Raw genomic sequence first — 13,209 nt, 5'->3', positions numbered from 1 at the left:
ATAAACACGTTGTAAGGTGTGAGTCCTGCTTTATTATCTGCCTGGGAAACCAGACAACCCGCAGCCCAAGGGGGAGAGGGTGGGCTTAATCCTCCTCCTCGTCATCACCTGCTCCAGCCCCTCCCTGGCCCTTCTTGGCATTCTTCCTCTTCACGCGGCCAGGGCGGCCGCCGCCGTAGGGAGAGCGCAGGGAGAAGTCAATGTGCTTCTGGGAGTCCAGGCGGACGATGAAGGACGGGATGTTCACCACCTGCTTTCGGACCCTGCATGGGGCGGGGGTGACAGGTGAGGGGCCGGGGGATTAGGGCCCTGGTGAGCCCAGACTCCAGGCTGGGGCCACAGCGGCACCAACCCTGAAGCAGCACAGCACCTAAGGGCACCCCCTAATACACACAAAGGCCCAGACGGGTTTCATCCACACTTGCATCTCACGGAAGTGGAGGGAAACTCGGAAGCAGCCCATACGACCACAGGGATGAGCTGAGGTCTGAGCATATGGACCCCAGGCCGGATTTTCAAATACTCTAACTGGGCAGACATGTGAGGCTAGGTTCTGGGAGGTGACTTCACAAATAAGTGTAGTGAGGCTCTTGCCCAGGGGTCACAGGGATAATGAATGGCTGGGGAAGATTCAGGGGCCAAGTATGTCACCCACTTACTGCAGCTTCCCCGCAGTGGTGCCCATTGCGCAGGAAGGCAAACTGAGAACCCAGGTAAAGACCCACATACCCTCTGACTGGTCTGCTTTGCACCACCTGCCACCCGAGCCAGCCAGCTGAGTCCCTGGCACACAGCATGACCCTGGACTGTGAGGATGTGGTGGTGACCAGGTTCTGGACAGACTTCACAAGCGGGCCCAGAAGCAGCCCAGTGATTTCAGTGGGGGCTCCAGGAGCTGTTACCTGTCCAGCTGCCTGCGTGCCCAGCAGGCGCCTTCACAAGGTGTACGGCTCAGGCCGCAGTGACCCTTGCGCTGGGCTATGGGGGGGGATGAGGCTGTCCCCAGAACCCCCAATGAGCTGTTTGCAGGGGGTCAGTCTGCACCCTCAAGGTGAGCTCATTTCTTTGTCACCTCCGAGGGCTGCACAGGAGACAGCAACAGCAGGCTTACTGAGGGGCAACCATGAGAGGGGACAGCGCAGGGACAAGACTAGGGGAGCCCAGAGGGGCTACCTGATGTGGCGCTGGCGGATCAGCACACGGGCATGATGGATGGACTTGGCCAAGCCCAGCTTGAAGACCTGGGTCTGCAGGCGCCTCTCCAGGAAGTCCTCGATCTTCAGGCCCAGGATGTAATCCAGCTTCATCTTGCCCTCATCCAGCACCCCGATGCGGACGAGTCGCCGCAGCAGGGCATTGCCTGAGAAGAGAGGAAGGACACCTGATGTGGGTTGCAGCTGACTGCAGACGTCCTGGGTTCAGACCCATGCCCTGGTAGCTGTGCTGTGATGGGGGCACAAGTAGGTCAGAGGGAACCCTGACACAGGGCCCGCGCACCAGCCCGTGTGACTCATGGGACCCTCACACCCAAAGGCAGGCCACCATGCCACCGGTTTTCATCTGAGAACAGGAGCACCACCCTCCTCAGAGCCGTTAGGGCAGAGAACGAGACAACTCCTGTAAGAGGCCTTGAATCATCTGGAAACACCAGGTGCTGCTGGTAAACCACCACTGCCCTAAGGAAGCACTGTGGGAAGCCATCTTCCTCATCTGTAGAATTGGAACCTCACTTTTGGGCCTGTGAAAAGTCTAAGACAGAATGTGTTCAACCTGAGTTGTGCCATTCGCTTTATACGTATGATTCTCCACTAAAAAAAGATGGTGTGGCTGTAACCTAATGATGCCCAGCATGAAGTGACCTTGAGGTCAGCTTCCACCCTTCTTCCAACCACTCCGGGCTCAGAGGCCTCGGTACCTGGCCGCAGGAGACCACTACTCCGGACTGCCCTTGAGACCCTGGGGCCACGCCCCTTCCCAGCCCAGCCGTGGTCACCACACAGGCTTAAAGCTAGCTAACATCTCGGCACTGGGGTAAAAGCCCCAAACTTCATTTCCTTAAAAAGATGAAGCGCCTGTACACAGAAGAAAGAGACTGAAGACATGGGTAAGTGCGAACCCTGTGCTGATGGACTGGAAGAATACGGTCAAAATGGCCATGCCGCCCAAAGCAGTCCACAGGTTCAAGTGCGATCCCTGTCAAAATTCCAACGGCATTGTTCAGAGTGACACTGGACCTCTGACACACAAAACATAAGCGAAGCAGATTAAAGACCTGACACTAAGACCTGAATCATGAAACTCCTATGCAAACATAGACGTAAGCTCCCCGACATGGGTCTTGGCAGTATGATATGACACCAAATCACAAGCGACAATTATGAAGTGGAACCGCATCAAAGTAAAGCCTCTGCACAGCACAGGACACTATACACAAAACAACAAGGTAGCCCATGGGACAGGAGTGCCTGCAAACCATACTATCTGAAAAGGGGTTGGGGGTCAACACCCAGAATGGACAAAGACCTCACACACTTCAACAGCCGAACAAGCAATGCAGTTAAAAAATGAGCAGAGGATGTGAACAGACATTTCCCCAAAGCCGTACAGGTGGTCAGCAGGCACACAGAAAAGTGCTGAGTGCTTCCATCAGGGAAACGCAAACCCAAACCAAGAGCTGTCAGCTCACACCTGTGAGGTAACGCGAGCTGGAGGATGGGGGCACAGGGACCTCAAGCACCACTGGTGGGGACGGACATGCTGCAGCTACCGCGGAGAGCAGTACGGAGGTTCATCAAGAAATGAAAAGCAGATCTACTGTGCGACCCAGCAATTCCACTTCTGGGTATTTATCTGTAAAGAAAAAACAAAAAACAAACCAAAGGCATCTGCACCCCCGTGTTCCCTGCAGGATTATTTAACAACGGCTGAGACACGGAACAACCAAAGCGCCGACTGATGGGTAAATGGAGACTCTGTGGTGACGTGTATACAACAGAGGGCTACTCAGCCCTAACCAGGCCATCTGCAAGAGCCCTAGGGGCACTCTGCTGAGTGAGGAGGTCAGAGACAGAACTGTGGCCTCACTTGTAAGAACGATCCCTGCACAGGAAGCTATCAGGTCAGCAACATTTCACAATCCCAAGGTTAAAATCTCAGAGACTTTCAGATAAGATAAAACCACCATCATAATGATATTTCAGGTATACTATTAAAACATCTACATCTTAAAGAAAAGACACCAACGGGGAGGGCCAGCCATTCCACCAACACAGAATTCTCACCAGGTGTGACAGGAACTGTCAATGCAGATGAAACCTCCGTGGGCACCATTAACAGAATGTTTTACAAATGCAACCCAGTAGGCAGAGACCCTCCCTTGTAATTATGATACAAGGCAAGCATTAAAGTGGCTTAGTTTCTGACCTGAAGAATAGATGTAATACACTTTTAAGCTGCTGTGAGGATGGAGTTCATGCCTATGTCTCAATGAACTGCCAGCCAAATGTTGGCTGCTGCTAAGAGCTGAAGCCTTTCTAGCAGGGGAGACTCAGAGAACCTTCTTGCCCAAAGCCCCACACCGTGAAGCATCAGGCTGTGCCAGTGAGCAAAAGCCTCCAGAGACAGAGGCAGAGCCCACAGGCTCCTCCTGCCTGTTCGTGGCGGAAAGGCTTCAGTCAGGATCAGGAGAGAGCCCTTCCCCTGCCGGTGGCCTTCCCTTGCAGCCCCCACTTCTGCCCTGGAAAAACCACCAGAAACCATGGCCTCCTGCCGCTCACCTGCCCCAACCTCGGGCTCCAGTGCGTTTACAGTCCTCCCGGAGACCAGCACTAGCTGTGGCCTGGTCCCCAGCGTCAGGGATAAAGTCCCACCAAAGAGCAGCTGCCATGGGGGAGGGGATCCCTGAATTTCCATGGTATCATCAAAAGGGTTTATGAAGTAACAGGATAAGAATGAAAACCTCTGGTTTCGGGTAGTGGGGAGAGACTTAAGTGTCATAAAATCAGAATGGTTATAGCAGCTCCCATCCCAAGCTCTTGGGCAAATGAGCATTCTCACCAGTGAGGGCCCACGTGTACACGCAGCTCCCTCCTTGGTCCCAGGCAGGGAGAAAAGGCAACCCACTGCTTGAAACTGCAAGAGCCAGGCTCGACTCCCAGCCCCTCCCACTTTCCACCGCAGATCAAGATTCCCCCAAGCGCAGGCCAAAAGCACTACCCAGACGAAGGCAACAAGGTGACAGACTTTAGGGGACACTAAGGACACATGGCAATAAAAGCTGTTGTAAACAAGTCACAGAAATATGTACAGCCAGACTTCAAATCTGTTACTGTTACAGAAAACCTGGACTGGATCATTGACGGAAGAACCAAGCAGCACTAGGTGGTCTTGGAAGGCGGAGGTCTATTTTACACCCGTAGGCTCAGAGGAGAGTGATCTCCAAAGGTCTGAGCCCTGAGTATAGCAGGGCCATGCATTTTATACATTTATTACAAAACTAAGGGGGAAGTCAGCACCCAGAAACTTGCAGTAGGAGCTATTAGGTGACTATAGGTGTATTCAGGATGCTAGTTATATTTTAATCCATTTCTGTAAAGGTTACCCTGATACCGTATTATAAACGAATGGGCTTCCATGACTATGATTAATAAGCTGTTTCATACCAGAGTCACGGTTGGGGTGGGAGTGGGGGGAATACACTGTTACATCGTTTCAATCTCAAGCACCCAAGCACCTTATGATTCCTTTACATTCTGGAAGCCTGAAGAGAAACCTTGTTTCCTTTACTTTCTTAGCTTTCCTGGCTTCCTACCAAACCCGGAGGGGGGGTGGGATGGGGCGGATTTGAGAACTTTCTGTGTATTTCCTCATCATTACAATCACATACGTTCACATACCAGAGGTACAACGTAAGCATACATAACAGTTAACAGATAAGATTATTATTTTGGAGTTAGAGTCCCTAGGATTCCTCTAAAAAGCTCTCATGTAATTAACATGTAGGAAAGGCTTAAAAAGGGCACTTAGTCTATAAGAAGGTATCAACTACTTTAACGTTGTCATCTCCTTAGTCTGAGGGGAGTTGGTAAAATTGTGTGATATGTCAACCTTTGCTCTGGAGAGCCCTCCACTAACTCATCATCTCAAGTGGAAATCTAACACCTTAAGCAAAGGAATCTATAATATGGTCAATATGATAAATTTCGTTCTTCATCTTTCCGCAGTTAAAAAAAAATCTCCAGCTCCTGTGTACTTGCAACCCCTCCCCAGATTATCACCTGAGACGTCCTTCCCAGCGACACTCACAGGTCCTCTCCCCGGTTAGGCCTCTGCTGTACATCCCTCCCTGACCTGAAGGGATGAGGAAGGACACAGGCCAAGCCCCTTCCCCCTCCGGCTGTCAGTGCCAGACGCGCGGGCCTATTCCCACCACTAGCAAGCGAGATCAGTAAGAATCTCTGCCACATTATACACAGCTACAGCCTAGTGCCCAAGCCTGCTTGGCATTATCAGTTCTAGTCAAGAACGGGGGCACCAGCGTTCGTGTAAATCAGCCATGCACACAACGAAAGAGACTTGGATCCAGACGCGCTGTTCCCACTAACATCTGATGCAACTGTTCCATGTTCACTCCGATCAGTGGACAGGCGCACCTCATCCCTCCCTGTGGGCAGCGCGCGCGCGCACACACCTTCAAACAGACGCCGTGGGTCTTTCTCGTCCAGTGTCAGCAGCTCCCGGGCCGCCTTGCGGATCTTGGCCAGGGTAAATTTGACCCTCCAGACCTCACGTTTGTTCCGGAGCCCGTATTCGCCTGCAAACACAGGGGTATGGCTGAGCGCCAACAGGCTGAGTCCCACGGCCTCGCGCCAAAGCGGGTGTGGTGGCTTCGGAACACAGCCTTTCTAAGCCACCACCATTCCTGACCTTGAGGAAGAGGTAGGCGGGCTCACGCCGGAGGATTTGAACAGACCGAGCACGTGGGCGACCTCACCAACCTGCTAGCCTTCCCCGAACCGAGAAGCAAAAACTCGTTCCGGTCACTCACCGATCAGCTTCAACTCTTGGTCGAGGCGAGATTTCTCGAAGGGTCTCCGCGGGGTCACATATGTTTTGCGACAAACCCAGCTCCGGGCCACTGGCATGTTGGCCCCACTTCTCCGTCTGCGCCTGCGCGAGAATACAAGATGAGCGTGAGAACGCCTGGCGGCGCCTGCGCACACCCACTGCACTGAAACCTCGTAGCACCCCAAACTCTCGCGAGAGCTGTCCCTGAGGCTTTTATACCCGCTAGCAGCCGCACAGCCGTATTGCAGTGTTGTCCAGCCACCCTCATCACTTGCGACCTCTTTAGTGTACTCATTAAAGCTCCGGAAGCCCACACGCTTTTACACCCACACCCGGGCTAAAAAGTACGGCAGCAGAGCTCACCTCACACGAACCCCCGGTGACTGAGAAAGAGGAGCTCACGTGCCTCAGCCGCAGTCTTATAGCAACGCTGCCGCCTCGACGTCAGCACGCACGGCGCACACCCGCACCAATCAGAAAACGCGTTGGCGGGCAGAAAAGCAGCCGAAACGGGAGGTTGGGTTAGAGCGGCGTGCTAAGAAAGGTGCCTGCGTGTCTTCCTCAGTGAGTCCGGCGCGCACCCTGAGCGGTGGGACCCCTCCTCCGCCCCTGGGTCCCGCCGGCCAGCCTGAGGCGCGACGCGAAGTTGGGGAAGTTAAGGCACCGCCACCTTCTAGACCTTAGCCCGCCTGGCTACGAGAAAAGGCTCCCAGAGGGCTGGCACTCCTTCCAGAAGATGCTCCGTTAATCCCATGAATAATGAAATTAGAATAATGTCACCCTGAAGCAGAGCGGGAAGCCAGCCTGCCCTTTCGAACCTTGGCCACAGACCTGTCTGAGGAGAGAGGTATTTATTCACGGAAATGGCAATTCTGCGAGTCAGCCTACGGGGACACAGCTCACTTTCACATCCTGATATTGACGAGGAAACACTCAGTTCTCAAATCCCATCCCCCCATCCGGGTTTGGTAGGAAGCCAGGAAAGCTAAGAAAGTCAAGGAAACAAAGTTTCTGTTAAGGCTTCCAGAATATAAAGGAATCACAAGGTGCTTGGGTGCTTGAGATTGAAACGATGTAACAATGTTTTCCACACCCCAACCTTGACTCAGTGGTATGGAACAGCTTGTTAATCATAGTCATGGAAGCCCATTAGTTTATAATACGGTATCAGGGTAACCTCTACAGAAATGGATTAAAATATAACTAGCATCCTGAATACACCTTTAGTGACCTAATAGCTCCTACTGCAAGGTTCTGGGTGCTGACTCTCCCCTTAACTTTGTAGTACATGTATAAAAGGCATGGCCTTTGGAGATCACTCTCCTCTGAGCCCGCCGTGGTAAAATAAACCTCTGCCTCCCAAGACCTTCAAGTGCCCCTTGGTTTTTCCCCTCAGCGATCTGTTAGGCAGAAAGACAGAAATGAGCTGGATGGAAAGGAGAAAGGGCCCTCCAAAGATGACTCAGAGAGTTGATCAGGTGGAACCAGAAAGCCAGAAATGACTCAGAGTTAATCAGATGAAGCCACAGGGTCCAGGGATGACTCAGGAAATGTTCAGTGTCCCCCAGATAAGAAATATCAGAGGAGCAAGCACAGGACAGCCCCTGTCCCCACTTCACCAAATCAGAACAAGCCTAGAGAGCTGACAGCTGTCAATCAAGGACCTCTCTGCCCTGCCAAAACCACATAAAAGAAGCCTCAGAATGAGCATCCACGCCTGCCTGTCCTATCTTAGGCAGGCCCGCTCTGCTACTCTATGCAGAGTGTATTAAAACTTACTTTGTTTTCTTGACTTTGGTCTCTCGTCTCACTATATCTGACTTACCTGCAACACCAAGCCGAGTCCTTTCTGTAAGGTTGGAGGCACGGAGGGAGGGGTGAGCACGTTGAACACTGATGACGTGCCAAAGCCCCCGGCTGCTGCCCCCTCCCAACCTGAAAAATCTGCCTTAGGCTAGCCAATCCTCGCACCCCTGTAAATCTAAGCTCTGCCTCCCCCTACCTTCTTTAAAAACTCGCTGCCTGCCCTGCTGGGCACGACTTCAGCAGCCTGTATTTGCACAGACTGGTGAACCTTGCCCGGGATTGCGCTCAAATAAACTGCCTGGCCCTTTGTTGCCTGCTTATTTCAGTTAGAATTTATCTTACACTTTCCTTCAGTCCTGGATGCAACAGATCCAGTCCAGGTTTTCTGGTTTTCTGTAACAATGTGATTCCTTTTTTGCCTTGCTTGCTTTTTTGTAGATAAGGGGAAAAAAATTCTTCAGGCTCCACTTGTAACTAGCTCCGGGCCATACTTTCACCTAGGTCGTTTTGTCCCTCTGGGGGGTGCCCCCCACGTGGGCCTCCTTAATTCCTTTATGCAACAGGGATTAACTGAGCAGCACAAGGAATAGTTCTACATGGAGAAATGGAATAGATCAAACAGCCCCACTACTCACGGAGATTAGAGGCTACTGACCTCAAAAATAAAACCGTCAGTTATTTTACCAGCAGAATTGGGTTTATTCTTTCTTATTTATAGTAGACAATTGCAATCCGGGACAAGGAAACAGGATCCAGTACAACCATAGTGCAGCCCAAGGAATGTTATTTTATGGAGCTGGAGGAAGTTGGGAGGGGTTGTTTTAAGTGAAGTTCTACTGTAGAGCTGCCAGAGTTCAGGGTGATGACAGCTACTCATTGGCCGAGTGTCAGGGGTACCCGATTTCATAGGTCATGTCCCGTACATCTCCTCTTGGGACCTGTAATTGCTCATTCTTTCCTGTTGAGGGTTCTTCTGTTGGCATCTGTCATTGACATTTCATCCTGTAATTGGCTTTGTGTGGTAAGGCGCCTCCTTCTAGCCTCAGGACTCTATTTTAGTGAGGTTTCCCTTTATTTTCACAAGTCTTAATGAGGGGAACAGGAAAATGATAATAATGTCAAACAAGTGTATATTATTTCAGAGTGTGGTGCTTTGAAAAAAATAACTGAAAATGGCAAGGGAGGATGGTACTTCAGATAGGATGGTCAGGGAAGGTCTCTAAGAAAGTTCCTTTTTTTTTTTCTTAACTTGAGGTACAATGATAAAAAGGCTTTATGCCCCTTTATCAAGAACAGCAGCTTATAGCCTAAGATTTCCAGAACAGGGAAAATGTTCTGGAATCTCTTGCTATATATTCTGCTCCACCTTGGTGCCATTTATCACCCGGAGGAACTTACACACCGTTTTTTGATCTCCTTTGTCACTATTTTATCCTCCGACAGCCCCTAGGAGATACTGTGGCTTTGGTTCCAGACTACCGCAAATGAATTTATTGGTTTCCGAGTGCACATAAAGGTTAGTTTTACACTATACCATAGTCTATTAATTGTGCAATAGCATTATGTCTAAAGGCAAAGTATACACCCTAATTAAAAAATATTTTATTGCTAAAAATTGATGACCATCATCTGACTTTCAGTGAGTCATAATCTTTTTGCTGGTGGAGGGTCTTGCTCTATGTTGATGGCTGCTGACTGATCAGGGTGGTGGCTGCCAGAGACTGGGGTGGCTGTGGCAATTTCTTGAAATAAGGCAACAGTGAAGTTTGCCACATCGATCGACTCTTCCTTTTGAACAATTGCTCTCTAACATGGGATGCTGTTTGATAACATTTAACCCACAGTTGAACTTCTTTCAAAATTGGAGCCAATCCTCTCAAAACCTGTTGTTGCTTTATCAACTAGGTTTATGTAATATTCTAAATCCTTTGTGGTCAGTTCAACAATCTTCACAGCATCTTAGCATCTTCACCAGGAACATATACCCTCTCAGGAAACCACTGTCTTTGCTCATTCATAAGAAGAAACTCCTAACGCATTCAAGTTTGATCACGAGGTTGCGGCCATTCAGTCCCATCTTCAGGGTCCACTTCTAATTCCAGCTCTCTTGCTGTTTCCACCACATCTGCAGTAACTTCCTCCACTGGAGTCTCGAACCTCCCAGAGTCATCTTCACGGTTGGAATCAACTTCTTCCAAACTCCGGTTAATGTTGATACTTTGACCTCTTCTCCCATGAATCATGAATGTTCTAAATGGCATCTAGCATGGTGAATCCTCTCCAGAAGGTTTTCCATTGACTTTGCCCAGATTCAGCAGAGGAATCACTAGCTATGGCAGTACAGCCTTACAAAATGTATTTCTTAAATAATAAGACTTGAATGTCAAAATTACTCCTTGATTCATGGGCTGTGGAATGGATGTTGTTAATGGGCTTAAAAACACCATAATTTCATTGTCCATCTCCATCAGAGCTTTTGGATGACCAGGTACATTGTCAATGAGCAGTAATATTTTGAAGGAACCCTCTTTTCTGAGGAGTAGATTCCAACAGGGGCCTTAAGATATTCGGTAAAGCATGTAAACAATCATGCGGTCATCCAGGCTTTGTTGTTCCATTTATAGAACACAAGCAGAGTAGATTTAGCATATCCTTTAGGGCCCTAGGATTTTGGGGATAATCAATGGGCACTGCTTTCTTAAAGTTACCAGCTGCATTAGCCCCTAATAAAAGAGTCAGCCTATCTTTTGAAGCTTTGGAGTCAGGCACTGACTTCTCGCTAGCTATGAAAGTTCTAGATGACATTGTCTTCCAATAGAAAGCTGTTTCATCTAGGCTGGAAGTCCACTGTTTAGTGTAGCCACTTCATTCTTTCTCTGAGTTGGATCTGCTGGATACCTTGCTACAGCTTCTCCATCAGCACCTGCTGCTCCCCCTGCACTTTTCTGTTAAGGAGATGGCTTCATTCCTTAAACCTCATCAACCAACCTCTGTTAGCTTCCCACTTTCCTTCTACGGCTTCCTCCCCTCTCTCAGCCTTCATAGAATTGAAGAGAGGGCCTTGTTCTGGATTAGGCTTTGATTTAAGGGAATATTGTGGCTGGTTTGATCTTCTATCCAGGCCACTGAAACCTTCTCCAATCAGGCTGTTTTGCTGTTTTATCATTCGTGTGTTCACGAGCAGCAAGTACTTTTCATTTCCTCCAAGAACTTTTCCTTTGCATCACAGTGTAAATAACTATGGTGCAAGAGGCCCAGCTTTTGGACTATCTTAGCTTTTGACATGCCTTTCTCAATTTTGTCTAGCTTTTGATTTAAAGTGAAAGACCCTTTCACTTGAATACTTAGAGGCCATTGTAGGGTTATTAATTGGCCTAATTCTAATAGTGTTGAGTCTCAGGGAATAGAGAGGTCCAAGGAGAGAGAGAGAGAGATGAGAATAGCAGGTCAGTGGAGCAGTCAGAACACATTTATTAAGTTCATCATCGTGTATGGTTGGGGTTCATGGAGCCCCAAAACAATGACAATAGTGACATCAAAGATCACCGGGAGGAACATTATATGGTAATGAAAAAGCTCGAAATATCATGAGAGTTACTAAATATAACACAGAGACAGGAAGCGAGCAAACGCTGTTGGAAAAATGGCACTGATAGTCTCCCAGGGTGGAGAGTTGGCACAAACCTTCAATTTGTATAAAATGCAGAATCTGCTAAGTACAATAAAGCAAGGAGCAGTGAAACAGTGTCTGTCTGTAGTGCATGAAATTCAAGCATCTCTCATTGCTGTGCATGCTCTGGGAATTAAAGAAAAGCTTTAATTTATCCTTATTCCTTAAAACTTTAGTAGATTAACAAAATGTGCCAACATCATTGAAGATCATGCATGAGTGTTTCTGTGCCTGAAAATTTGAAAATAAGGTCAGGCAAGTGCTATGGAGGAAAAGTAGCTGAATGGTTGTGACTTTCCATCCTGGGCACTGGGTGTCCCCCCTTCTGCTTTCTTGTTCCTGAGCCTCCAAGATTCCTTTGTATCACTTCCTTTTCTGGTCAAGAACTTCCTTTGGCTGTTCATTTAGGGCAGGTCGGCTTGTGATAAACCCTCCTAGTCCCCTTTCACCTGACAAAGTTCTGATTCCCCAACCATCTGTAGAATTTAGGGTTGCCAGTTCTTTTCCTCCTACACTGGAAGGATGCTGAGGCCCCTCCTTCTGCCTTCAGGTCTCTGATGAGAAAGAAGCCTGTTGCCATTTGAATGGGCTTTTCCTCCACAGGGGAGGTCGCATTTCTGTGTCAGGGCACTCCAGGAACTTCTTCTTTTGTTTTCCTTCGTTGGATTCTGATGCATCTCTGCACAGATTTCTTTTGTCCTTATCCTACTTGGGGCTCATTGAGTTTCATGACCATGTGGGTTTATGGCTATTGCCAAATCTGGAGAAATTTCAGCATTACTTCTTGAACAGTTTTTCAGTATCATCCTCTTTCTCCTCTGCTGCTAGGACTCTGCTCCCACCGTGGTTCACTCTTCCGTTGCAGTCCCACAGGTCCCTGAGGCTCTGCTCATTTTCCTTTCCAGATTGTTTGCTTCCGGCTGCTCAGATGGAGCCATTTCTATTCTTCTGTCATGTCGTTCATTATTTCTTCTGTTCCCTCCCCCCATTTCTGCCGCTCAGCCCCGCCATCTAAAGAGCCTTGCATCTGAATCATTGTATTTTTCAGATCTTAAATTTTTATTGTGTTCTCCTTTATGCCTTCTATTCTGTGCCAAGGCTTTCTATGTTTTTAGATGTAATGTAAACGTGAGAGTAATTGCCCATCAAAGCATTTTCCTGTGGCAGCTTTACAATCCTTGCTAGAGAGTTCCAACATTGTATCATATCCATTGTAGCCTCTGCTGACAAGGGTGCTCAACTCGAGATGAGACTTTCCTGTCTTCTTAGGAATGTTTTTTTTTTAAAGGAAACCTGGGCGTTTTTGACATAGCGTTGTGAGAATTTGGACTTTTATTTAAATCTTTGGTTGCAGAAGGCCTTTGCTGACACTGCTGGAGTATGGGGCTCAGTATGGACTGAGGTGGACGGAGGCAGTCCAGCCACCCCAGCTGGCCTCCTGGGACACCCTCCGTGTCATTCCTGGGATCTTAACAGTCTTAGCCTATCTGCTGCCTCCTCTTTTTGTTGTATAGCCTGTAGGAGTTTCAGATGTACTTTGTAGTAGCGTTGGGAAGACATACCTACTTTCTCTTCGTCCAAAACTGGAAGTCTGCCATGCAATACATTTTCATATATTGCTGATGTATCTGGTGACATCGGAGCGATCTTTTTCAAATAAAAGTAAT

The 13,209-nt window shown here is 48.8% G+C and overlaps 1 protein-coding gene across 2 annotated transcripts; it reads right to left on the bottom strand.

Annotated features, from left to right (window-relative positions):
• Positions 1-12: 12 nt before the first annotated feature.
• On the bottom strand, positions 13-6,579 carry RPS9 (ribosomal protein S9). 2 transcript variants are annotated; one of them, XM_036881467.2, is made up of 5 exons: positions 6,430-6,570; positions 6,047-6,168; positions 5,690-5,812; positions 1,174-1,360; positions 13-263 (listed from the first exon to the last, which is right to left on the bottom strand). In XM_036881467.2, the coding sequence occupies exons 2-5, from the start codon at positions 6,141-6,143 to the stop codon at positions 86-88; spliced, it is 585 nt and encodes a 194-aa protein (XP_036737362.1). In that variant the 5' UTR covers positions 6,144-6,168; positions 6,430-6,570; the 3' UTR covers positions 13-85. The 2 variants fall into 2 exon arrangements, with proteins under 2 accessions (XP_036737362.1, XP_057352641.1); XM_057496658.1 differs by lacking the exon at positions 13-263 and adding an exon at positions 934-1,081 and having other exon boundaries at positions 6,430-6,579.
• Between the last annotated feature and the right edge of the window lie 6,630 nt (positions 6,580-13,209).

Source organism: Manis pentadactyla (assembly GCF_030020395.1).
Source record: "Manis pentadactyla isolate mManPen7 chromosome 15 unlocalized genomic scaffold, mManPen7.hap1 SUPER_15_unloc_1, whole genome shotgun sequence".
NCBI lineage: Eukaryota > Metazoa > Chordata > Mammalia > Pholidota > Manidae > Manis > Manis pentadactyla.
This window is presented reverse-complemented; position numbering and strand designations above follow the sequence as displayed.

Coding starts and splice junctions, on each gene's coding strand:
- RPS9 (XM_036881467.2), bottom strand. CDS start 6,143: ATGCCAGTGGCCCGGAGCTGGGTTTGTCGCAAAACATATGTGACCCCG. Junction 5,813..6,046: donor CCAAGAGTTGAAGCTGATCG/GTGAGTGACCGG, acceptor CTGTGTTTGCAG/GCGAATACGGGCTCCGGAAC. Junction 1,361..5,689: donor CCCACGGCGTCTGTTTGAAG/GTGTGTGCGCGC, acceptor CTCTCTTCTCAG/GCAATGCCCTGCTGCGGCGA.